Source organism: Protopterus annectens, chromosome 14.part0, assembly GCF_019279795.1.
Source record: "Protopterus annectens isolate FY-2018-M chromosome 14.part0, PAN1.0, whole genome shotgun sequence".
In the NCBI taxonomy this organism is placed as follows: Eukaryota; Metazoa; Chordata; order Ceratodontiformes; family Protopteridae; genus Protopterus; species Protopterus annectens.
The window spans coordinates 131,383,626-131,409,013 of NC_056748.1; the positions used below are offsets into that span (position 1 = coordinate 131,383,626).

The 25,388-nt window shown below is 42.6% G+C and overlaps 1 protein-coding gene across 5 annotated transcripts in view; it reads right to left on the bottom strand.

Annotated features, from left to right (window-relative positions):
- ZDHHC6 (zinc finger DHHC-type palmitoyltransferase 6) overlaps window positions 1-25,388 on the bottom strand; it is a 762,509-nt gene that overhangs the window by 505,703 nt on the left and 231,418 nt on the right. For all 5 annotated transcript variants that reach the window (XM_044055851.1, XM_044055850.1, XM_044055847.1 and 2 more), the window contains exon 3: window positions 2,828-2,919. In XM_044055851.1, coding sequence (XP_043911786.1) covers window positions 2,828-2,919 — 92 coding nt within the window. The remainder of the gene's footprint in view (window positions 1-2,827; window positions 2,920-25,388) is intronic.

A 25,388-nucleotide genomic window follows, 5' to 3' on the forward strand; every position in this document is an offset into this window, starting at 1 on the left:
ACTTTAGGAGGCTCATGTCCCTGAGAATACAGACACTCCTAGCTGCTGAATCAGTAATACTTCCAGTATCTAGGTGAGCGTGCTGATTAGATAGACTTGGTGATGCAGCAGAATCCATAGGGTGCACCAAAAAAGCAGATTTCCCAGGCCCTTTTGAGTCACAGAAAAGCAAAACTGGAGAGAGTGAAAGGTCATGCCACTGGCTGAAAGGAATTGCTCTTTCTCCTTCATGCTTTGGAGATGTTACTCATTTTCGGGTCCAGAACTCAAAGGTTCCTTAAAGAATGCATCCATAAATGTCACTTTAGTGTCCTCAGCAAAGTATGGAAGGTACCGTCAGCAGTGTTGGCACATCACTCTGCTAGATCCTGCTGTCTTCACAGCTCCCTCTGTGGGGTTGCATTCTACTTAAACCATTAGGCTGATAACCATGGAAGACATTCAAGCCCGACTGACAAGCCTCTCTTTAATAGTTTCAACAAGTAAGCCCTTGGCAGTACAATTATGTCATCTGAAATGTCTCACTGAAAATAAAGGATCAGTGCTAGATAACTCAGTGCTCCAAGACACAATGTGAGGATGCAAATGTCCACTTCTTTGGTCTGTTCAAACACTGGATTCTTTATATGGAGGATGAAAAGGCACAGTATGTGATTTTTCTTCAAGGCAGCCACAGAGGCAGTCAAACTAGCTTATGGGGTCGTATGCAGACAACGCAATCTATCAGGATCTATAGATCTCATTCAACGTTTCAAGACATGATACCACAGTTTCCAGACTATCCCATGTTACTTTCACTAGACTGTTAATATCAACTAAGGAAGGATCACCCAAAAAGATGTTTGGAGAAACTGATAGATAGCCTGAAGTCCTTTCTTTGAAGAAGAAAGACTCTTGGTAGGCCAATTATCCTTCTCTCCTTAGCAATTTGAATAACATTTTAGAATCTTTTCCCAGAAAGGAAGCCAAGAAATGGACCCTTTATCATCATCATCCAAAGGGGGACCAATGTGGTGAATCTTTCCATTCCTCTTTCATAGAATGTTTGGATAACTTTCTATGTCAGAAGACAAAGATAGCCTCTTTGAAGCCAGATGACCAAATTCCAGAGGTCTCTGGATTACCTGCAGAAGGGGAAGGGACACAGTCTCTTGAGAAGCCTGTACTGAAGCAAGATCGAAGTTTTGTGCAGAGGAGACTAATGGTTGGACAGGCAGCACTGGAGACAAAGAAAACTGCATCTGAGCATCCAGCAATGGTCCAGCCAACACTGGTCTAACTAATGTTGTGTAAGCAAAGCAGGTACCAAACATCTGTCTAACGGGAGACTGAACCAATGACAGACGAGTGGGAGTTGGAACAGAACCTGCCAATATTAGAGCCCATGTGGGAGCCTTCATACGTGCAGCACAAAAAGCCTGCATGGGTGTGCGCAATGTCAGATCCCTGAAGACAACACAAATCCAACTTGAGACATTAGAGGTTGAGGTCAGATGCTGGGTGTAAAACATTGGCCAGTCCAAACCCATAAAGGCCTACACCAGGAAATGTGAGCCCAGAGCCTAAAGAGGAGAATACACTGAATTGTTAGAACTAGGTGAGAAAGAGCACTCATGTGTGACTCCAACTTCACCCCTCTCAAAGGACAGACAGAGAGAAGAGAAACACAAACTGTCTGCCTTTCTTGAAGCTTCACAATGTCCTTGGTAAGTTCAACATAAGCAATGGTAGAAACTGCAGGAAACGTGGACTGAAGGAAGAGAGAATGACACACAAGGCAAACTATTAAAGAAAATAAAGAAATAGGCTCTTACAGAGAATACACCATCACCCTTGAAGGACAAACTACAGAGGGAGGGGGTATCCTCTATCACCCTTAGTTGAACACTTATACCTGTAGAAGGCGGCACTGCAGCCTAGAACATTTACCTTTAATGACTGACTAATAAAGTCAGCCAATCTGACAAAGATGGGTTTCTTAAAAGACTGAAAAGGTTTAGATGAGCAAGGCTTTACTGGAGAACTATGGAAAGGATGGAGACCCTTTCTGCCTGTCCAAACACACCACAGAACCAACAGGAAGTTACTGAGTCTCCTCCCAAGCCTTAACTTCCAACAAAAAGGTATGAAGCGTTTTCTCTATCTCCTTAAACTCACCTCGTTACATTCTGCACAAATGCCACAGGACTCAAGACAAGTGCTGTATAGCTAAGCAATAAACACATTAGCTGTTAACAAACAGAGATTAGTTTCCTCAGTAACTCTTATTAGAAAAAGAGAGAGTGATAACAAAAAAGGACCAAAGCCAGGAAACAAGCTAAAAGGAGAGAGAAGCCTCAGCACAATGGTAAAGCAAGAATGCCTTAGGTATTCAATCAACTAAGCAAAACAATTCTCAAATACTATGAAAAGAAACCAAAAATAATGGTGAATAAGGTTACCAACCTAAATTCATGAAGCCAAACAGAAGCAAATTAAATCTGAAAAATTTTTTTTTTTGGTAGCCCGGGGCTATTTGGAATCTTACCAAATATGTTTAGCATCAATAAGAAACTGGAAATGGAATAGAAAATAGAGAAGTATCACGGATAAGAGGAGGTAAAAAATTACCTAGATAAATGTCACCCATGGAGCTCAGGATGTAGTACAACTTAACGAAGAGAGTCTCCTTAGCAAATGAAGCAGTGCACAATGAGTGTGACTTGTGTGGTGAAAAATACTGGAAAAGTTAATTAACAATGGTAATTTAACAACATAACTTACATACAATGCTTTCATATGACTTTTCTATGAAAGACATGAAATTTGCTGTATAAACTGGTCATACCTGTTGCACTTGCGACAATGGTGTGCACGGGCAGCCTTGTAACCTTGGCAAACTCTACAGAACTGTAAAAACTTACTGTCTTCAGTGCGCTCCTAAAACAAAATCAAACAGTAATGGCAGTCAGGATCAAATTTAGAAAAAAAGCCATCTGAGCTTTCAAATTTTAACATCTCTGTCAAAGCGTGAACAGAATTCAGCTACTGTTTACATCACTTGAAGGTGAAGACATTTATTCCCATGACATTTACTTGCATCCATTTACTCAGCTGCACATTCTGGGACAACCTCTTATTTATATACAAGTTCTACAGTTACCAACCTGTGCATAACACAGTAAGATCATGTAAAGGTCAGCAGTTTAGTTTTCAGCAAGTCAATCCTTTTCTTCCTTTTGACTGCAATAAATTCTGGGAGAAAGTCTGAGTGTAATGTACCCTACAATAATAACTTTCCATCTGGTGTTTGAAAAATTCAACTGCAATCCAATAGGAGGATACATGTCAACTTTTCAACCTGGTAGTGGAGGGCAAAAAGCACAGTAATGTACAAAAGTCAAAATATGGAAACTTAACTTGGTACCTTAGGGGTAATGTGCTTATTTCCCAGCATGACAATAATGGAATTCAACCGGCTATGCTTTCTCTCAACTTTCATATAAAGCTAGAAGGTCTTCCATGATGATTACACAGTGTTCTGCTGCAACTTTCCTCAAAACAAAACTTCAGGAACACTGAAAAAAATATTGCACTGTGAATGCATGCAAGTACAATGCAAACAACAGATCTAAAACATCACATTTTATTTATGTTTACTGGGATAGTCCAACTGGCTGAGAGCCCATTTTCAGCGAAGGCCTGGGGTGAAAAGCTCCAGAGACCAGAGACAAGTTACAAAGATTTACAGTAAACAATAGATACAAGTTACACAAAGTGCAGTAGAGTCTAAATACATACATCACGAAAGCACATTATGTCACAGTGATTTTGTTGATTACAGATCCGCGGTGGTGGTGCTGCGGTAGCGTTGTCGCCTAACTGTAAGACGTCCGGTTCGATTCTCAGCTAGAGCATCTTCTGCGTGGAGACATGCATGAATGGGCGTGCCTTCGTTGATGGTTGTGCGTCAGGGCTGGTAACCGGGCACGTAAAAATCAACTACCAATCATTAACGGACCTGAGTTCCACTGTGGCGACCTCTAACCGGGAAAAGCCGAAAGACACAAACAAACAAAGTAAATTACAGGTTGCTCATCAAATTCTGGTAAGAATACAAAGTATAGTCTACATAGTAGTAATAAAAGTAATGGACAACAGATGGGGGCAAGATTACAGTGTTAAAATAGAGAGTGAAAGATTGTCCTTATGGTGAGACTGTCAAGAGGAGAGATTAGTATAGAAGAGAGTGGAAGACAGAAGAAAGATTATCAGGAGAGAGGGAGAGATAGTGGAAGAGTTACAGTTGAGGTAGAGTCAACTGAAGAGAAGCTAGAATGGAGACTTGTAAAAGACAGTAAGAAGGAATGAATAGGAGGTTACGTAGTAAGCACATAAGTTTTGAGGTACAAGCGGCTGATATGAAATGGGAGAAGATTAGGATGGGTTGCTGGTCGATAAAAGGCTTCATCCAGGAGTGGAGCAAGAGCAGATCCATTTGTTACTGAGGAAGACTTTTATATGTTTCTTGAAGTAAGATGGGTCAGCAGTAGCTATGTTAGGTTGAGGAAGAGTATTCCATATTTTGATGAAATGGTTAGAGAACAGGGAGTCTCCAGCTTGGTTACTGGATTTAGAGACATGTAATAAAGATTTGTAGGAGGATCGAAGTCTATGAGTGTTGCTATAAGGCTGAAGCATTAGATGAAGGGAAAGGGTTTTATGAGGTTGGTGTACATGTCGGTGAGCAAAGGAAAGTTGAGTGCAAGTTAAGTGATTAGGAAGTTCTAACCAGTTTAGTTGGTGTACTGGAGTGCAGTGGTGGGACCTATGTGGTGTGTTGGTGGCAAATTTTCTTATAGCAGGTTTCAAGTTTGGTGAAATAGGTTTGTTAAAATAGGGGAGGCATATAGCAGGCCAGAGAGAAGGTGAGTTCTGGTTATGTTTTGTCTTGTGTTACTGTTAAGGAAAGGTTTATTCTATACAGTGAGCCTAGTTTGATATGGGGCCTTCTTGATGGATTATGATATGTGCAGGCAAATTTTAAACTATTGTCAATTATTACACCTAATAACTTTGTGCGAGTAACTGTTGATATTGTGGTGATGTTGGAGGAATGTATTTAGAATGGAGAATGGAGGTCCCATGGTTTGCTGGGGTGAAAGACCATCAGTTGAGTTTTTGAGGGATTCAGAATCAGTTGTAATTCAGCATGATTCGACTGCTAGGAAGAATGGTTGTGTTGTAGATGTTAATTGTTTTAGGGAGGGTGCAGCACAGATAAGCGTCAAGTCATCTGCATATTGAAAAACGGTACAAATAAGTGGATCCTGTTGATAAAGATACTAAACAGTAAGGAACCAAGGATAGTCCTTGGGGCACCCCCAAGCTAACAGGTAGTAGGGGAGAGAGTTCATGATGCCATTTGACAGCTTGCTGTCGACCAGATAAGTAGCTATGGAACCATGCTAAGGAAGAGTGGTTAAGTTTTAGATTTCAAACTTTGTCAAGTAGTTTCTAATGAGAAACCGTATTATAGGCTTTTGAGAGATCAGGGAAGATGGAAGACGTATGTTTCCTATTAATTGTACGCTGGTTGTTGGTAAAGCTTAGCAGGGCAGATGTGGTGCTATGGTGTGGGTGAAACCCATGCTGTGTGTTGGTTAAGAGGTTATTGGACAAGAGGTAGTTTAAAAGCTGCTTTTGGATACATTTTTCTAGTATTTTGGAAAGGGGTGGTAAGATAGCAATGGGTCTGTAATTACAAAGTTCAGTAGACTTGCCCCCTTTGTGCAGAGGGATAATACAGGAGATATATATATATATATATACATATTTACTTATTTATTAATTTATTTAGCTCATTTACAATACACAGCTATTCTAAAAAATCACCCTTTACTGTGGCAATGTATAAGAAACCACTAAGTAACAAACAGCTCTACACTATTAAATTAAATATGATAAACCAATATCCCTGCAGCCATACCAAAAATAGCACTGCATGATCAAAGAGTCAAGAATGTTACCTGGCAAAATTCAGTTACGAAAATGCTAGCAGTAGTTCATTCTAGGGATATTGTGAGTGAGTGACTGTGTTGTGTGTGATTTGTTTTGGTTGCAGACACCATCAGTCACTAACCTGACAATGACAGTGTGAAGCCATATCAGAGAAGCACCATGGACTACTGCTTGACACACAAAGTGCTTATGTAAAGAACTTAAGATTGGCACAAACAAAGTAAAAGGGAAAACCAAACCTTAACTGACTAAACTAGCAGAGCAGTAGTCACTTACATTTCTTCAAGCTCCACCTATAGAACTGAGAAAAGGCAGAAAATTCTAGGTTGCTTATCTGTTCAATCATGCTACAAGATTCAGACGACTCAGGAAAAGTGAGTATCTTGCACATGTTAATTTCCCATGCTCAGTATGTAATAGTCAGGTTGTTCCAACGTATTTCTGTTGGACACCAAAACCACAAGCTGCTGTGGATGTTTGGACAGATGACTGCAAGAGTGAAGCACTTCAGCTAACCTAACAATCCTAGAAAGAGTCAGCAAAACGTCCATTCTCTTCAAGCCTCTCCCAAGATTAGGACTCCTAAATGACAATTTGCCAACAGTTCTTAACTTTATAAGTGTATAAAAGAGTACACTACCAAAATGGGTCTTCTTTTCAGATTTATTATTATGGTATCCATAACTTTATATCAGATAAAGTGATATTATTCAATAACCTCTGTGACAAAGTCCATAGTTAATCCTCAGGAGATGATTACTCGCACAGTTACATATCCCAGACAATAGCAACTCTGAAGAAAAAAATTAATTTGATTAGGATATCCAGCCTGCAATGCCTGTCTATATGCTCAGGGAAGTCCACGCTGCTGGAGTACTGTTCAGAATGGCTTCACAGAAAAGGTCACAGAGGTTACTGCTAACCTCGAACAGTGCATTGTCAGGGTTGTTGATAAAGTTTTCCTATACCTCGCGCAGTATAAGGTGAAGCAGATGGCCAGCTATCTATAAACAGTATGCATGGTCACTCTCTTACCGAAGCAGAGCTTTGCACATGACACAGACAGCTGTAGGCATGCTGATGAACTTGGTTTAAATTAGCTTCTGTAGTAGCCTGCCCTAACTCATCAATTATAGGGGCTTGACCAAAATAATTTGAAATTCCAAAAATACTTTTGGCTTAGGTGATGGATACCAAAAACGGGATCTTCCAAAATACGAACTTTATATAATAAAAGTTGCAGGCGCAAAGGATGGAAGAGTCGTTTCCCAAGCAAAGAGAAAATATCACATAGTGGGAACCGAGATGGAAGGTACCTTGAAAGAAGGTCTTGCAAACTTTTAATGATGCTAAGGAAGTAGAATCTTAACCACACAAAAAAATCAGAAATAACTGTCAAATAGACAACAGAAGAACACCAGAACCAAGAATGGATGAGCTGCAAATTAATGTAAGACTTGCACAGTGGGTTTACAGAAGTGACACAAACTTCTACCTGTGTACAAGACACAGGAAAAAGGCCGTTTTTCTTTGTGTTTTCTAAATAGGCAGTCTGTGCAGATGCAAAGAAAGATTCTCTCTATCAAAGAATGGATGGGCACTTGATTATCACTGTATCCAAAGCAGTCAGCCACAAGGAATGCAGGTCTGGGTGAGAACTGCCAGAAGTGTGAGTAGGAAGCATCCTGAAAGGCCAAGCATTTCTACACAGGAAGGTGCATATGTCAGAAAGAAGTGACAAAATGAATCTCACTTTGTATAACCTGGCTTTCTGAATGAATCCTATCAAAAGAAATGGGGGCAGCAACATACAGGAGGACATTTGCTAAGGGTAAACTAAGGCATCCATCACTCAACTACATCAAAGAATTGAGTTGGGACACAAGGTGTCTGAGACAGTAAGAGGTTGCACAACGGAGGGCCACAATACCTTAAAATTGTTTTGGTCAAAGTCTGGCTGAGTGATCACTCATGAGGCACGAGAAGTCCATCAAATCTGCATCCCATGCAATAAATACTGTTGCCAGGAAGTGTTGGCACTGAAATTCCCAATGATACTCTATATAAAGGCAGTTAGGATGTAAGAGTTAACTTCCTCTTGCTTCTTGATATACCAGACTGTAGTTATACTGCCTGATTTAATAGAACCTTCCGTTGGGAAGAGAGTCTTGAAAGGCCAGAAGGGAGACAAGAACTGCCCTCAGCTCAAGAACAACGATATGTAAATGAAATTCCTGAAGTGTCCTGATCTTTTAGACCGTCTTCTTGTTGAAATTCTTTTTACCATCCTGAGATCTGTATCACAATCACCTACAGACTCAGGATTTGGAAGGAATTCACAGTTTGGAGGTTTACCAGATCTAATCACCAGGCCAGACAAACCAGATAAGTCCTTGACAGCCAAATGGGATGAATGAGAAAGTCAGAATGCTGAGACCACAGCATCCAGAGATCTACTGGAATGCTTTTCATGAGGGACTATACAGGCAGATTATGTTGTCAGACCTAGAATTCTGAAACAAGTTTCTGACAGTACTGTTTGTGAGAACAGGGTAAAAACACTACTTAGTTGAGGAAGAACAGTCTGTCTTGGAGCAAAATGAGTAAAAAGATCCTCATGTCAAAGGCACAACTAGTAGACATAAATAAGGAGAACTTCACAAATACTCATTGATCACCAAGGGAGAAGAACAGACTGAGCAAAGACACCCTCTACTGAAGGAAAGTTTTTTTGCGATACATTAGCAAGAGACTTGCTGTCCAGGTAGAGAAACATACTGGATTACAGCAGCCACTTAGTAAACACCCCGAGAATACATGTGAATCCAAATGAAAGCCTTGGGAAATGAAGTGACTGGCTTCACCACAGAAACATGAGTCTTCCTCATATCCTTGGCCTTCTGATGTGGAGACAGGCATTTTGGAAATTCACAGAGCACATCTTGCCTCTTCTGAAGGAACCTGGAAGGAAGGGCAGCACCATGACCATCCAAAAGGTTACTTGGGAGGGGGATGGAGAGAAATGCACTTAACCTCCTGAGATCCAGAATGGAAGCAAGGTCCTAGTTTTGCTTTGCACAATAAAAAAAAATCTGAAATTCAGCCCTTTTTTGAAACCGGTTGGAAGCAGATGCCTACCAGACTGGTACTCGTATATCTTATTTTACTTTTATCCATTGCCCTTGTTTTGCCTTTACATACTGTGCAATTTCCACTAGCTTTATTATCATGTCGGTAACACAGTTCTACTTATCTTCTGTTCACTGTTGACATTACCATACTTTTCAGAGTTTCACTTGATTGAGTGGTTTATTTACTGCCTTTTGACAAATGCCATCAATGGCTTTTAAGTATTGGTCAGTGACATTTATTTATTCAACAATGTTTCATTCTTGCTGAAACAGTCGATTAAAACAGTTTGATTTTTCCAGCTCCCCTTCTGCTTATTTTTGTACATCATCTCATCTAATAACCATTCCAGCCAATGGCTTTGAAGAAAGCCAATGGAGATGATGATGTCTTCTTCTGGTCTTCAGTGGCTGTCATCTACTTCAGACAAACTTGCAGAGAAGTCCAAGTGGGAATAACTTTTTTGTTTCCATTTTACTTACAAATTCTGTTGCCAGTGGACACGACTTTGTTACTGCGAGCTTCGATTATTGATGCATTTGTCAGGCAGCTGTTAAGGATGTGCCATTTCTTGCTGCTGTCTGCTCTGCAGCTTGAGGATAGACTTGGGCAGATTTTTTTTTTAGTTTGTTTCTACAGAGGTTGTTACAAATTCGTCACTGGGTAATGCTTCTTTTATTTAGGGTATCTGCATCACAGTGCATCTCTTTAGCAGCTTTCAGGGTGCTATTTTGTGTTCCCTGACCTAAGTTTGTGTTTGCCTGATGGAAGCAATATCTAAACTGTTGCAGCTGATCTGATTATATGGAAAATGGTTTATCAGACATTTCAGTGGTGTTTTTAACAATTGTGTGTCTATTTAAGAAGACTGACCAAGAAGCAACAGTTTTTCCCAGTCCAATGGCTTAGTACAATGAAGCTCTAACTGCAACCTGGGTGGCCAGTGTTTGACTAAAGGCAATGGCGCTGGAGGAGTCAGGTAGGGTAGAATGAGTTTGAGGGCTGACACCAGCTCACCCTTCCTAGGAGAGATGGGGCAGGGACTTTCACAAGACTACTAAAACAGCCCTCTCGCTGATGCCAAACTCCTCCCTCTAAAGACGTGAATGGGCTGATTAAGCTTATGAATGGGCCTTAAAGCATTCTCCCACCCTGACAGTCACTGTCTAACTGCCAAACATTTACACGAAAAAGCTGGGAGAGATGGAGCAAGGACTTTCACAAGACTACTAAAAACAGTCCTCTCGCTGATGCCAAACTCCTGCCTCTAAAGACGTGAATGGGCTGATTAAGCTTATGAATGGGCCTTAAAGCACTCTTCCCCCTTCAAACAAATGTTCAAGGTTAAAATGCTGGTTTATTGTTCAACTTTCTGGATGAATCAACACTGTTCCTCTTAAATCCAAGGTTTCACTACTGGCTAGTCTCTTCTTCTCCAGCACTCTGTCATATGGTTTTCCAAAGAGATTAATGAGCGTGATCACCTACTTCTCTAGATTGTACACAACCTCTTGTTCCCTTTCTTAATATGGGAATTACCACCCAGTCTGCCAATCCAGAATTTCTGTTCCCATTTTTGAAGCAATATTTAAGGGGTGATTTGACCACACTATCCCAGCACTATTCATGGACTTCGACACCCCTACCCAAATCTCAAGCACACATGTAGCCCTGTCATTACAGAGGCATCTGACCTCTGCAGTGACTCTAGCTAAATTAAATTAATACACCCTCCTTCTCTAAGGGCTACAGGTACTGCCTCCTGATAGGATGGCATGCCCACTGGGTTAAAGAGTTTCTTAAAATGCTCTTTCCACCCCCAGAAAATCCTTGTGGTAGTAGTTAGCACTTCTCAGACCTTAATTAGCAGACCATAAAGTACAGTAATGTACCTACCATAAATGTAGATGTTCGAGTGTATTCACTGTTGCAGTCATTACAACTGGGTTATCCTGCTGGTAGGCTACCCGCAGTCGGCCTGAGTTCCAAAGTCTAGGTCCGGCGTCGGTTGCTGTCGCCTCTTCCCTGACGTCAGTGCACCAGGGGTATATAAGATGCAGCCGACGCCATTTTCTTCAGTTTTTCTTGCCCCAGATGTCAGGTGCCCCTAAAATGATACGCTAAATTATGCCAATAAGCATGCATGCACAAAAAACAACTTTTCCTTCATCTACAAGCAAATACACCACATAGGTTGTATAGAGTAGAAAAATACAGATAGGTCCCAGCAAAGAAAAAAGGGGGATGGTGGGAGGGTAACCTGGACTGCAACAGTGAATACACTCGAACATCTACATTTATGGTAGGTACACAACTGTACTATGTTCATCGTGTTTCACTGTTGCAGTCACTACAACTGGGTTGAATCCCAAAGCTAAGGCTGGAGCTAAATAGGATTAGGAGAGGCTATAAGGCCCTGCAGAACTGTAGTGGCAAAGCCTGCCCTGGATTTAGAGTAGAGAGGTAAGTGATAGTGCTTTGTAAAGGTATGCACGAAACTCCAAGTTGCAGCCTCTAAGATGTCTTTGGTTGGTACTCCTCTCAGGAAGGCTGCTGAAGTGGCTGCTGCTCTGGTTGAATGTGGCCTAATGCCCTTAGGCACTGATTTGCCATGCTGTGAATAGCAGAAACGAATGCAATGGCCTATCCACTTTGAAATGGTCTATTTTGAGATAGGCTTTCCTTGTGATGCTGCAGCATATGCCACTAGAAGTTGATCAGTCTTTCTGAAAGCTTTAGTTCTGTCCAAGTAGAAGCGTAGCTGTCTGTGAATGTCCAAAGAATGCAGAATTCTCTCACCCTTATTCTGTGGGTTTGGATAAAAAGTAGGCAAATGAATTGTTTGGTTAAGGGCCACACTGGACACTACCTTAGGCATAAATGTAGGGTTTGTCCTCAGCGAAACCCTGTCAGGATGGAAAATGATAAAAGGTTCCACAGCCATGAATGCCTGTAACTCTGAGACTCTTCTAGCGGAGGTTATTGCTAGGAGCAGAGCTGTTTTCCAGGATAAGAATTTTATGTCAGCTGCAGAGGCTGGCTCAAACAGAGGCAGTGTGAGTTTTTCCAAGACATAGTTGAGGCTCATGTAGGTATTGGTACTCTCCTTGGAGATCTTATGTTTTTGGCCCCTCTGAGGTACTGCCTCAGTAATGGATGAATTTTAATTGATGAAAAGGAAAGGCCTTTATCCAGCATCTCAGTTAAGGATTGCAAAATCTGAGGAATATTTGGAACAATCGTGTCAATACCTTGTGCTTGGTTCCAAGCACAGAATCTCTTCCATTTGTCTGCATAAGATTTTCTGGTGCTAGGCCTCCTGGCCTCCAAAATAACATCCATCACTGCTTTAGAGAGAGGTGTGTCTTGAGAGGCTATATCTGCCATGCTGCCAGATTTAAGGTTTTGAGTTGGCTGTGCAGTATCGGACTGTCTTGTTGGGTCAATAAGTGAGGAATTTGAGGTAATGTCCAGGCTGGGCAGTGAGACAAGCTCTTTAGGATTGGGTACCAGTGCTGGCGGGGCCAGTCTGGGGCAATCAATATCATTTTTGGTTTCTCTTGTCTGACCTTGAGGAGTACCTTGGGGAGGAGAGGCAGAGGAGGAAAGGCATATACTGTTAGATTTTTCCAGCTGAAAGATAGAGCATTCACTTTCCATGCTTGCTTGTGACAAGTCCTTGTGCAGAATCTTTGCAGTTGGTAGTTGCGAGGGGAGGCAAATAGGTCTATGTCCGGGCATCCCCAGGTCCTTGTTATCATGCTGAAGACTTGTGGATCCAATTTCAACTCGTGGGGATCCATTAGGTTTCTACATAGTTTGTCTGCCAGAGTAGGTTTCCTTCCTGGCAGGAATTGAGCTTGCAGATGTACTTGGTAAGTCAATGCTGTGTGCCACAAGTTCATGGCTAGCCTGCAGATGGGGTAGGAATGTGTGCCTCCCTGTTTATGTACCACATGACTGTAGTATTGTCCGTCTTTATTAGTAGTTGTCCTGGATGAAGTTGATCCTTGAAGGCTGTTAGGGCATTCTGAACAGCTAGCATCTCTTTTTGATTGATATGTAGATGCATTTGACTTGCTGACCATGTGCCCTGAATACATCTTCCTGCCATATGGGCAGCCCCCCAGGCATAATCTGATGCATCTGTTGTCAATGTCTGCCTGGCTGTGGGTAAGGTGAATGGCTGTCCCGTGTTGTGGTGACAGGCTTTCGCCCACCATCGAAACTCCTGTTTCAGGCAGGGAATGAGGGTAATTATCGTTTCCAGGCTGTGGCAATGTTGAGTCAAAACACTTTTTAGATACCATTGAAGTTTCCTCATATGCAGCCTTGCATATGGAATTAGCAGAATGCAGGATGCTATGAAACCCAAGGCCTGCAGAATTTTTCTTGCAGATAACTGGGTCTTTGTTGCCAACATTTTGTAATAAGTAGACAGTTGTCTGTGTTTGTCTGGCATGAGATAAGCCATCTGGGCAGTTGTATTTAAGCTTGCACCCTGGAATATTATCTCTTGAGTGGGTACGAGTTTTGATTTCTTCTCGTTTACTGTGTACCCTAGACTTGTCAGTAATCTTTTTACAAATGCCAGATGCTGTAGTAGAATGTCCTTGTTCTCCGCTTGAATAAGGCAATCATCCAAGTAAGGATATATTTGTATTCCTCTTTGTCTGCAAAATGCAATTACTGGTGCCAGGCACTTTGTGAAGACCCTGGGCGCAGTAGATAAGCCAAAGGGCAGTGCAGAGAATTGGTAGTGCATTGAGCCAGCTTTGAATCTGAGGTATCTTCTGCATGTTTGTCTGATTGGGACATGCAGGTATGCCTCTTTTAGATCTAAAGTCACAAGCCAAGCCTTCTTGCCCAACATGGGCAGAAGCTGCTGTAGAGTCAACATTTTGAATTTTGGAATATCCAGACGTGTTTAGAATAGATAGGTCCAGTATTGGTCTCCAGGCTTTGTCTTTTCTGGGTACCAAGAACAGTCTTGAATAGAATCCGTGACCCTGCTCTTGTTTTGGTACTTGTTGAATGGCCCTCATGTCCATGAGGGATGAAACTTGTTTTTGTGCTTCTGCCCATTGATTGCGTGGCATGTCTGGCATACCGTTTTGCCTTGGCAGGGTGTGAAAGTGGAACCTGTAGCCTTGTGAAACTATATTTAGAACCCATTTGTCCTGGGTGATCATGTGCCAAATTTGTGAAAAAAATGCTAGCTTTCCCCCCAAAGGGGCTGCCAAAAGATAAGTGCTTGGTGCTGGAAGTGGAAATTCATTGAGACTGTTTCCTGTATGGCTGTGCTTTTTCCTCTCCGCTCTTGGAAGTAGAAGCACCCCATTGTTTAGGCCTGTATGAGCCTTGGGGCCGTGATCTGCCTCTGGGGCTTCTGTATCTGCCCCTTTGTGGTCTATCTGACACTGGAAAGGACCAATTTTTTGTAGGCTAGTTCCTGCTAAATCTGAGAGGCTGTACCTGCAAGAAATCCTTGACTGTTTGCATAGATTTAGCCTTGTCCTCCATTTTCTTCAACACCTCTTCTGCTTTAGCACCAAACAAAGTATCATGCTGTAAAGGAGCGTCTAATAGTTTTGCTTTAACATGATCCGGCAAATTTTGTTCTTTTAACCAAGCATGCCTCCTAATGACAGAACCTGTAACAGCGGCCCTGCAGGAGGCCTCAAGAGAATCAAAACCACATTGCAAAGTATGCTTTCCAACTTGTTCAGCTGCATGCAGTAAATCCTGCATTTCTTTACTGTCTGCACATTCTGTATTTGCTGGCATTTTCTGTTTAAGCAAAGACATAAGATATTGCTGATACTTAAGCATATGAAATTGGCAATTTAAAGCTCTTACAGCCAAGGTAGCAGAGGTATAAATCTTTTTGCCCCATCTAATAGGGCCCTAGAATCCCTATCAGAGGGGATAGGGTTTTTTGCCGTAGAAGCCATGACCCCTTTGGGACCCTAAGAGATGGTTTCTGAGTCAGCTGCAGGGTTCTTACAGAGAAATTTATGTGAATCAGGAACCCTGTAGTATCTGTCTGGCTTAACAGGGGCTGGTGGTAAAGAGTCTGAAAAAAAACTTGACTGTAAATACATCATCTACAAAGGGGCCTGTGCTGGGGCAATAAAAGGAAATCTCTGAGCCTTTTCTTGGATTCTGAGTAATCTTGGCTCTCCCAGTGGAAATGCTCCCTCATAGTATGCAGTGTTTCCCCAAAAGAATAATCCTCAGGAGGAGAGGCTGAAGGGATAGATTCTTCAGCATCAGAATCCTCATAGGGAGGAATAGAGTAATCCTGTTCAGAGGAGGAATCAGAGGAAATGGAAACCTGGTGTGAAGATTCATATTCTAACTCTTGCCTAGGCCTCTTTTCAGGAGGGGGATGGGAACCCCTGATCTTCGGCCATTTTAAGCATCTGTTTTTTTAGACATGGAGGCCTGTCAAGGTGAATGCTGTACTTGTTTCTTTGTCTTTAGAGCTGCTTTAGTCTTTGTCTTTGTAGCTGAAGTAGGTTTCTCATATAACTGTGTAGGCCTGAAAACACCCTCAGAAGCCGATGCCTGCTCAGCGGCTCCGGACCCATCTGAGGGAATAGTTTCAGAGTGTCCAATACCTTGAGTTTCCAGAGGCCCAGTCGGCTCCACGTGGGAGTCTGAAGCGGCCTGTGGCTATGAGGTAGCAGGCGTCAGGGGCTGCGAAAGCGCCTTGCTGAGAACCGTCGACAGGCCTAGAAGAAGCCTCGTCGTCGGTGTTGGATCTCGGATGCCTGTCCTTTTCTTTTTCTTTTCGTTTTTTGTAAACTCCGGTAGTCGGCTGATCCAACGGCATTATATAATTAAATCTTCTGCCAAAGTAATGAAATGCAAAATCGTACCGACGCTTAATAGTGTGTTGGTTAAATCTAGTACAAAACTGACAACTAGCAACGTTATGGTCAGGACCTAGGCAAGGAATACAGTAAGAATGAAAATCCTTATGAGTTATTTGCTTCCCAGAAGAAATACAGTTATTAACTTTTTCTGACATCGGTCTGGAGCAAGAAAAAAGTTTCCCCAACGGGGTACTTAGCTTTAATGAAGACTTTGGATCTGAAATTCGAATTTGAAAACTTCAGGAGTCAGCCGACCGGCACTTGCGAACTGCTTTTGCTTCGGGCACCGCGCGGCAAGAAAGACTGAAGAAAATGCCGTTGCCTGCATCTTATATACCCCTGGCGCACTGACATCAGGGAAGAGGCGACAGCAACCGACGCCGGACCTAGACTTTGGAATTCAGGCCGACTGCGGGTAGTCTGCCAGCAGGATAACCCAACTGTAATGACTGCAACAGTGAAACACGATGAACATCAGAGAGATGCCTTTTCCCACCCGATATATCAAGCTGCTTACTAAAACCTCTACGATTCTACCAGATAGTCTTTCTTCCTTGCCTCCCTAAATTCATTCCCTTGCTCAAGCTTTTCTACTGGCAACAGATGTTGCAGTGACCTTCTTGGCCAATTCCAATGAATACAGACAGTCTTCTGCCATATCTATGCAGCGAGCCACCTTATTCAAAAGGATAGCCTACTTCACCACAACTGTCCATCAGTAGGGTTATAATGCAGCTACCATGTCCAGCAGTGGCCATCCCATGACCAGAGATCCCCAGTGCTAAATCAGTGACTGAGGACTTGAACCCATCAAGTCTGAACTCAAGTCCCTAGCCTGAATTATATCATAATTAAAATTTTGTTAGAAGAGCAGCTGAAAGTACAGTTGTGTACACTTACCATAAATGTAGATGTTCATGTGTATTCACAGTTGCAGTCATCACATTTGGGTTATCTGCTTGCAGTAGCCCTCAAGTCGAACTGATTATCAAAGTCTTGGGTCCTGCGTCGGTTGCTGTCTCATCTTCCGTGACGTCAGGTAGTCAGGGGTATAAAGCATGCAGCCGCTGCCATTACATCAGTTTTTCTTGCCCCCGATGTCAGGTGCCCCCTAATGGGAAGCAATTAAATATACATATACAAGGGTATACCTCCAACAAAAAAGCATACACACCAAAAAGCTTTTAAGCATAGTAAAGGAGAGTAGAGGCATAGTCAAAAAGAAGTCAGGGGATTGGAGGGAGGGTAACCAGAACTGCAACAGTGAATACACTCGAAGATCTACATTTATGGTAAGTATACACAACTGTACTATGTTCTTAGTGTTTCACTGTTGCAGTCATCACATTTGGGTAGATTCCCAAAGCTAAGGATGGGAGGAGGAATTTAGATAGCATTAGGACCAGCTATAAGGCCCTGCAAGATTGCAGTGGCAAAGCCAGCTCTGGATTTAGAGAAAATTGTCAAATGGTAATGCTTGGTGAACGTATATACAGAACTCCAGGTAGCAGTTTCTAGGATGTCCCTGGTAGGGACACCTCTGAGAAAAGGCTGTAGAGGTAGATGCAGCCCTGGTTGAATGGGGTCTAATCTACTGTGGAACAGGTTTTCCATGGTGCTTATAGCAGAAATGAATGCAATGTCCTATCCACTTAGAAATGGTTTGCTTTGAAATAGCCTTCCCCTCTGCCCCTGCAGCAAATGCCACCAGCAGTTGTTTAGATTTCCTTTGAGGTTTAGTCCTGTCCAAGTAAAATCTAAGTTGTCTGTGCATACCCAAGGAGTGCAGTATGCGTTCCTCATTGTTCTGTGGATTAGAAAAGAAGGTTGGCAAATGAATGGACTGATTAAGAGCCACACTGGATACCACCTTGGGCATGAAGGAGGGATTGGTCCTGAGGGACACCCTGTCCGCATGAAAGATGATGAAAGGCTCCGCTGCCATAAGGGCCTGTAATTTAGATACCCTTTTTGCTGACGTGATTGCTAAAAGGAAGGCTGTTTTCCAAGAAAGGAATTTTAACTTTGCACTTGCAGCCGTCTCCAAAGGAGGAAGAATGAGTTTTTCCAATACAAAGTTAAGGTCCCAGGCTGGAGTTGGGGCTCTCCTGGGTGGTCTTAAGCTTTTGGCCCCTCTGAGGAACTGCTTGAGCAGTGGATGAGAGAAGAGGGGTGGTTCTGTGTTGTAGTGAGCTGAAATGGCTGAGCAGTGAATTTTGATAGAGGAAAAAGAAAGGCCCTTGTGAAGCATCTCAGTTAAGCATTGAAGAATCTGAGGTAAGCTGGGCACTGCTGTACCCATCCCTTGAGTTTGGTTCCAGGCACAGAATCTTTTCCATTTTTCAGCATAATATTTTCTAGTACTAGGCCTCCTTGCCTCCAAAATGACATCCAACACTTGTTTACTGAGGGATGCTAATGGAGAGATTAAGTAATTAGCCAGGCTGCCAGGTTCAGGGTTTAAAGCTGAGGGTGCAGAATCTGTCTCTCCTGTGACTGCAGGGTAGGGGTCTGAGGCAGGTGCCATGGAGCCAGCTGTGACACACTGTGCAAGAGGGGGTACCAGTGTTGGCGTGGCCAGTCTGGTGCAATCAGTATCACCCTTGGTTTGTCCTGTTTGATCTTTAGTAGTACTTTGGAGAAGAGAGGCAGAGGAGGAAAGGCATAAACTGATAGATTTTTCCAGATGAAGGACAGAGCATCCACTTTCCAAGCTTGTTTGTGGGGAGTCCTTGTGCAGAATTTGTCCAATTGGTAGTTCTGGGGGGAGGCAAACAGGTCTATATCTGGGCTCCTCCATTTGTTTATCAACATGTTGAAAGTCTTTGGTTCCAGTTTCCACTCGTGTGGGTCTATGAGATTTCTGCTTAGTTCGTCTGCCAGTGTATTTAGTTTTCCTGGCAAGAATTGAGCCTGTATATGCACTTGGCAGCTCAAGGCTGTGTTCCACAGAGCCATGGCAAGTCTGCAGAGGGGGTAAGAATGGGTACCCCTCTGCTTATGTACCACATAACAATGGTGTTGTCCGTCTTTTCCATTAATTGAATGTGGTCCTTGAAGGCTGTCAGAGCACTCTATACAGCTAACATTTCTTTTTGATTGATATGCAGGTGCATTTCACTCGGGTTCTATTTGCCCTGAATGCACTTCCATGCCAGGTGAGCCCCCCATGCATAGTCTGATGCGTCTGTTGTTAGGGTTTGGGCGGCAGGGGTAGAGTGAATGGTAGGCCCTTGTTTTGGTGGCAGGCCTCTGCCCACCAAAGGAACTCTAACCATAGGCAAGGTATGATAGGAATCATTGCTTTTAGATCCTGAGAATGTTGACACCATAAGCTTTTTAGATACCACTGTAGTTTCCTCATATGCAGTCTTGCATATGGAATTAGTAGAATGCAGGAGGCCATGAACCACAAGGCTTGCAGTATTTGTCTTGCAGATAGCACGGTTTTTGTGACCATTGGTTTGAAATATGTTGTCAAATGAATGTGTTTCTCTGACACGAGGAAAGCCATCTGGGAAGATGTGTTCTAGCTTGCTCCCAGGAATATCATTTGTTGACAGGGTACCAGATGTGATTTATTTTCGTTTATGGTGTACCCCAGACAAGTTAGCACCTTTTGTACAAATGCCAGATGTAAAGTATGTCCTGGCTTTCTGCCTGAATTAGACAATCGTCCAGGTGTGGGTATATTTGAATATTTCTTTACTTGCAAAATGCAATGACTGGAGCTAGGCACTTTGTGAATACCCTGGGCGCAGTAGATAAGCCAAAGGGCAGTGCAGAGAATTGATAGTGCATGTAGCCTGCTTTGAAGCGTAGGTATCTTCTGCAAGATTCCATGATTGGGATGTGCAGGTAGGCTTCCTTTAAATGTAGTGTTGCCAACCAGGCATCTTTGCCTAGCATAGGAAGCAACTGGTGAAGAGTTAGCATCTTGAATTTTGGAATCATCAAAAAGGTGTTTAAGATAGAAAGGTCCAGGATAGGATGCCATGAGTTGTCTTTTCTGGGTACCAGGAAAAGTCTGGAGTAGAAACACTGTCCCTTTTCATCTTCTGGTACAGTCTGAATAGCCCTTATGCTTAAGAGAGAGAGTACTTGCCTTTGAGCCTCTGCCCACTGATTTGGGGGTAGATCTGGCCAACAGTTTGGGGTTGGTAATGTGTGGAAGTGAAATCTGTATCCTTCGGAAACTATATTTAAAACCCATTTGTCCTGTATAATGAGGTCCCAGTTTTTGGCTTGCAAAGCAATCTTTCCCCCTAAAGGAGCAGTCAGTTGAGAAGTGCTTGGAAGCTTTAAAGTTAAGTCAATGAGACAGCTTACCATAGGGGGAGTGTTATTACTCCCTGATTTGGAAGTGGGAGCCCCCCACTGCTTATTCCTGTGCGTACCCTGGGACTGAGGCCTGGGTGTTCTGCTGGTTCTGGGTTTGGACAGAGAAGGCCTGGAAGAGGCAGAAAAGGACCAATTCTTAGAGGGCCAATGCCTACTAAATCTTGGAGGCTGTACTTGTAGGAAATATTTAACAGTCTCCATAGATTTAGCTTTTTCCTCCATCTTTTTAAGAACTTATTCTGCTTAGTTTCCTAACAGGCAGTCCTGATTTAAGGGAGCATCCAGCAATTTAGCTTTAACATGATCTGGCAAAGATTGCTCCTTAAGCCAAGCATGCCTTCTAAGTACAGACCCAGTGACAACAGCCCTGCAAGATGCCTCTAGTGAATCAAAACCACATTACAAAGTATGTTTTCCAACCTGTTAAGCAGAATGCATTAAATCCTGTAAATTCTTACTTTCAGCACAGTCAGGAATCAACATAATTTTCTGTTTAAGCAATCCAATAATATGCTGCTGATACTTTAACATATGAAACTGGCAGTTTAAGGTCCTAATGGCCAAGGTTGCAGAAGTGTATACCTTCTTACCCCATCTATCCAGCGCCCTGGAGTCTCTATCAGAGGGGGTAGGATTTTTGGCAGTAGTAGCCTTAATGCCCTTGTGTCCCTGTGAAACGGTCTCAAGATCCGCAGTAGTATTTTTAAAAAGGAACTTGTGAGTCAGGAACCCTGTAATATCTATCAGGTTTTCTGGGAGCAGGAGGTAGAGAGTCAGGGGCCAAGCTAGACTCCGAAAAGGCATCATCAACAATGTCTAATACAGGAGGGATAGCTAAAGGCCTGTGTTGGGGCAGGAGTAAGAAATCCCTAAGCCTCTTTTTAGAATCAGAGTAATCCTGGCTTTCCCAGTGAAACTGCTCCCTAAGAGTATGCAAGGTTTCACCAAAAGAGAAATCCTCTGGGAGGGAAGCAGAGGGAAGAGTCCTCTGCATCAGAATCCTCATAAGTAGATAAGGGTAAATCCTGGTCATCAGAAAAATCAGAATCCTGGTCAGAAGTATCATAAGCAAATTCAGTCCTAGGTCTCTCAGAGGGGGAAGGTTGGCTTCCCCTAATTAAAATAATAAGGTCTTCAGCCATTCTTATCATTTGTTTTTTAGGCATAGAGGCCTGACCATGCAGTCTGGGCATTGATTTTCTAGGCATGGTTCGAGTTTTAAGCCTTGAAGAAGAAGATGGCGTCAATTTAATATACAAGTCAGTAGGCCTGAATACACCCTCAGAAGCCAGTGCCTGCACAGCGGCTCCAGACCCATCCAAGGTAGAGACATCCGCAGGCTCCACAGTTGAAGCATCTCGCGGCATACCGGACTCCCAATGGGTCTCAGTAGAGGCCTGCGAATCTGAAGTAGCAGGTATCAGGGGCTGTGAAAGCACCTCACTGAGTACCGTGAAGTGGCGACTGGCTTAGGAGAAGCGTCGTCGGCAGCTTTGGACCTAGGTGGCCTGTCCCTGTCTTTATCTTTGCATTTTTTTGGAATGTCGGTAGTCGGATGGCTTACCAAAGACATATCTGGATAAATGAACCGAGTACCAAAATATTTAGAAGCGTAAATATACTGATGGTGACTAGTCTGTTGCTTAAATAAGGCACAAAACCGATGGTGAGGTACGTCGTGGTCAGGGCCTAGTTAAGGAATACAGTATGAATGAAAATCTTTATGAGGTATTTGCTTTCTACAAGAAATACAATTATTGTCTTTTACTGACATCAGTTTAAGGCAAGAAAAAGTTTCCCCAACTGGGTACTTAGCTTTAGTTGAAGACTTCGGTTCTGAAACTCGAAAACGAAAATTTCAGGAGTCGGCCGACCGGCACTTGCGAACTGCTTCTGCTTTGGACACCACACAGCAAGAAAGACTTATGTAATGGCGTCAACTGCATGCTTTATACCCCTGACTACCTGACTTCACGGAAGATGAGACAGCAACTGACACAGGACCCAAGATTTTGATAATCAGGCCGAATGAGGGCTACTGCAAGCAGATAACCGAAATGTGATGACTGCAACAGTGAAACACGAAGAACATTTACCTTTGCACAAAGACCTCTACTAAACATTCCCAATAGTCCCCTCACTACCTTTGAGATCTCCTAAATCTCTCAAGACATCAGACTTTCCAGCAAATCACAATTATGTTGGAATAAGCAGTGCAAGAAGTCTGACGTCATGACCTTCACCCAAGAAGCTCTGCTACAAAGAAAGCTTACTAGTCTCCTTGAATTGGACAATCCATTACTGAAAAAAGTCAATTAAGAACTTGTCAGTCAAGTTCAAATTCAGAATGATCTTCACTGTCACATAACTCGACCTATCACCATCGATCCATATGCAAGTTGTTGAAGTCTCTCAATAAGATTATATTGTAAGGAGGCACGCTCTCAGTCACCTAGCATTCGCAAAGGCGACGCTATGCTCTGCAAAGTGGTTTGATGTGAAAGTGCAAACTGATTTTCATGTTTGTAAATTGTAGCCATATTTACATAAAATATTACCCAAGTAGGCTCTAATTAAATAATGCATCTTATCTTCCTTACTGGCAGCTGGTACTATCTTGTTCTCATTCAAATGTTTATGTTCTGCGGTATAAAGTATGCGATTTATAGGTGCATGTACACATTAGTTTTCTCCACTGTTATATCCAGCGGGGTTTGTGACCCACTTTCAGTACAGACCCAAAAACAAAAGCTCCCCAAAAATCACATATAACAAAACATTATCAGAACAAAAAACAAACAATTATTTACAATTCTATAACATACTCAAAACAAAAACTTGGTACACTTGCAACATAACATTAGGACATTAGATGGTTAATTGCTCAGGACAAGAGTTCATGTACACAGAGAACAGGTTCTTGAGTCAATGTACAGTTGTTCAGCATGTTAAGGTGATATGGGAGGCTCTCTTAACTAATTTTTGGTACTTACGTATTATTGCAGCCAGATTTTTATGGTCGCAAAATTCATATACTTCAAGTGAAATGAGTGCATGTACGACTCAGAATTGATCTTCCAAGTTTGTTATACTGTCACATTACAGTGGTTAAGTTTTAGGAGCACACTAAGCTGTATACATACACAGCTAGTTTCTATCAGAAATTACACAGTGGAATCCTATACAATGTAGCACTAATGCAATTACCGGTTCTCACAAGCAGTTTCCCAAGCTGCCATTACTCTTCCCATTTGAAAAGAAACAAACGCTGATGTTTACTGACATTAAGACTCAATGATGAGTCGGAAACCACACAACTACAACTTGCCTGGAATAATTTAAAAATATGAGGCAGAAATCTGGACACTGGAGAGGTATCAGTGTGCCTAAGTGCATTCAAGGTAATGCAGACACAGACATGTTTAAAAAAATATATAAAAGGCCGGTAAACATGGACTCCACGAAAAGTACAGTTATGTACACTTACCATAAATGTACATGCTCGAATGTATTCACTGTTGCAGTCATTACAATTGGGTTATCCTGCTGGCAGGCTACCCTCAGTCGGCCTGAATTCCAACGTCTAGGTCCGGCGTCGGTTGCTGTCGCCTCTTCCCTGACGTCAGTGCGCCAGGGGTATAAAAGATGCAGCCAACGCCATTTTCTTCAGTTTTTCTTGCCCCAGATGTCAGGTGCCCCCAAAAGGGTAGGCTAAAAATATGTCAATAAAATATGCATGCACCAAAGTACATATTTTGCCTTCATCTACAAGCAAATCCACCACATAGGTTGTATAGAACAGAGAAGTACAGATAAGTTCCAGCAAAGAAATGGGGGCTGGCGGGTGGGTAACCTGGACTGCAGCAGTGAATACACTCGAACATCTACATTTATGGTAAGTGTACACAACTGTACTATGTTCTTCGTGTTTCACTGTTGCAGTCATTACAATTGGGTTGAATACCAAAGCTAAGGTTGGGAGGCTGGAGCTAAATAGCATTAGGAGCAGCTATTAGGCCCTGCAGAACTGCAGTGGCAAATTCTGCCCTGGATTTAGAGTAGAGTGGTAAGTGATAGTGCTTTGTGAAGGTGTGCACTGAACTCCAAGTAGCAGCCTCTAAAATGTCTTTGGTTGGTACTCCTCTGAGGAAGGCTGCTGAAGTGGCTGCTGCTCTGGTTGAATGTGGCCTAATGCCCTTAGGTACTGGCTTGCCATGTTGTGAATAGCAGAAACGAATGCAGTGGCCTATCCACTTTGAAATAGTCTGCTTTGAGATAGCCTTTCCTTGTGATCCTGCAGCATATGCCACTAGTAGTTGCTCTGTCTTTCTGAAAGCTTTGGTTCTGTTCAAATAGAAGTGTAGCTGTCTGTGTATGTCCAAAGAATGCAGAATTCTCTCCCCCTTATTCTGTGGATTTGAATAAAAGGTAGGCAGATGAATAGCTTGGTTAAGGGCCACACTGGACACTACCTTAGGCACAAATGTCAGGTTTGTCCTTAGAGAAACCCTGTCTGGATAAAAAATTATAAAAGGTTCCACAGCCATGAGTGCCTGTAACTCTGAGACTCGTCTTGCAGAAGTTATTGCAAGGAGCAGAGCTTTTTTCCAAGATAAAAAACTTTATATCAGCTGTAGCGGCTGGCTCAAAAGGAGGCAGGGTGAGTTTTTCCAAGACATAACTGAGTCCCATGCAGGTATTGGTGATCTCCTTGGAGGCCTTAATTTTTTGGCCCCTCTGAGGTACTGCTTTAATAAAGGATGAGAAAAGATTGGTGGCTCTGTATTGTAATGAGCCGAAATGGCAGAGCCATGAATTTTTATAGATGAAAAGGATAGGCCTTTGTCCAGCATCTCAGTCAAGTATTGCAAAATCTGAGGAATATTTGGTACAGCTGTGTCAATTCCTTGTGCCTGGTTCCAAGCACAGAATCTCTTCCATTTTCCAGCATAGGATTTTCTAGTACTAGGCCTCCTGGCTTCCAAAATGACATCCATCACCGCTTTAGTGAGAGGTGTGTTTTGTATGACTACATTA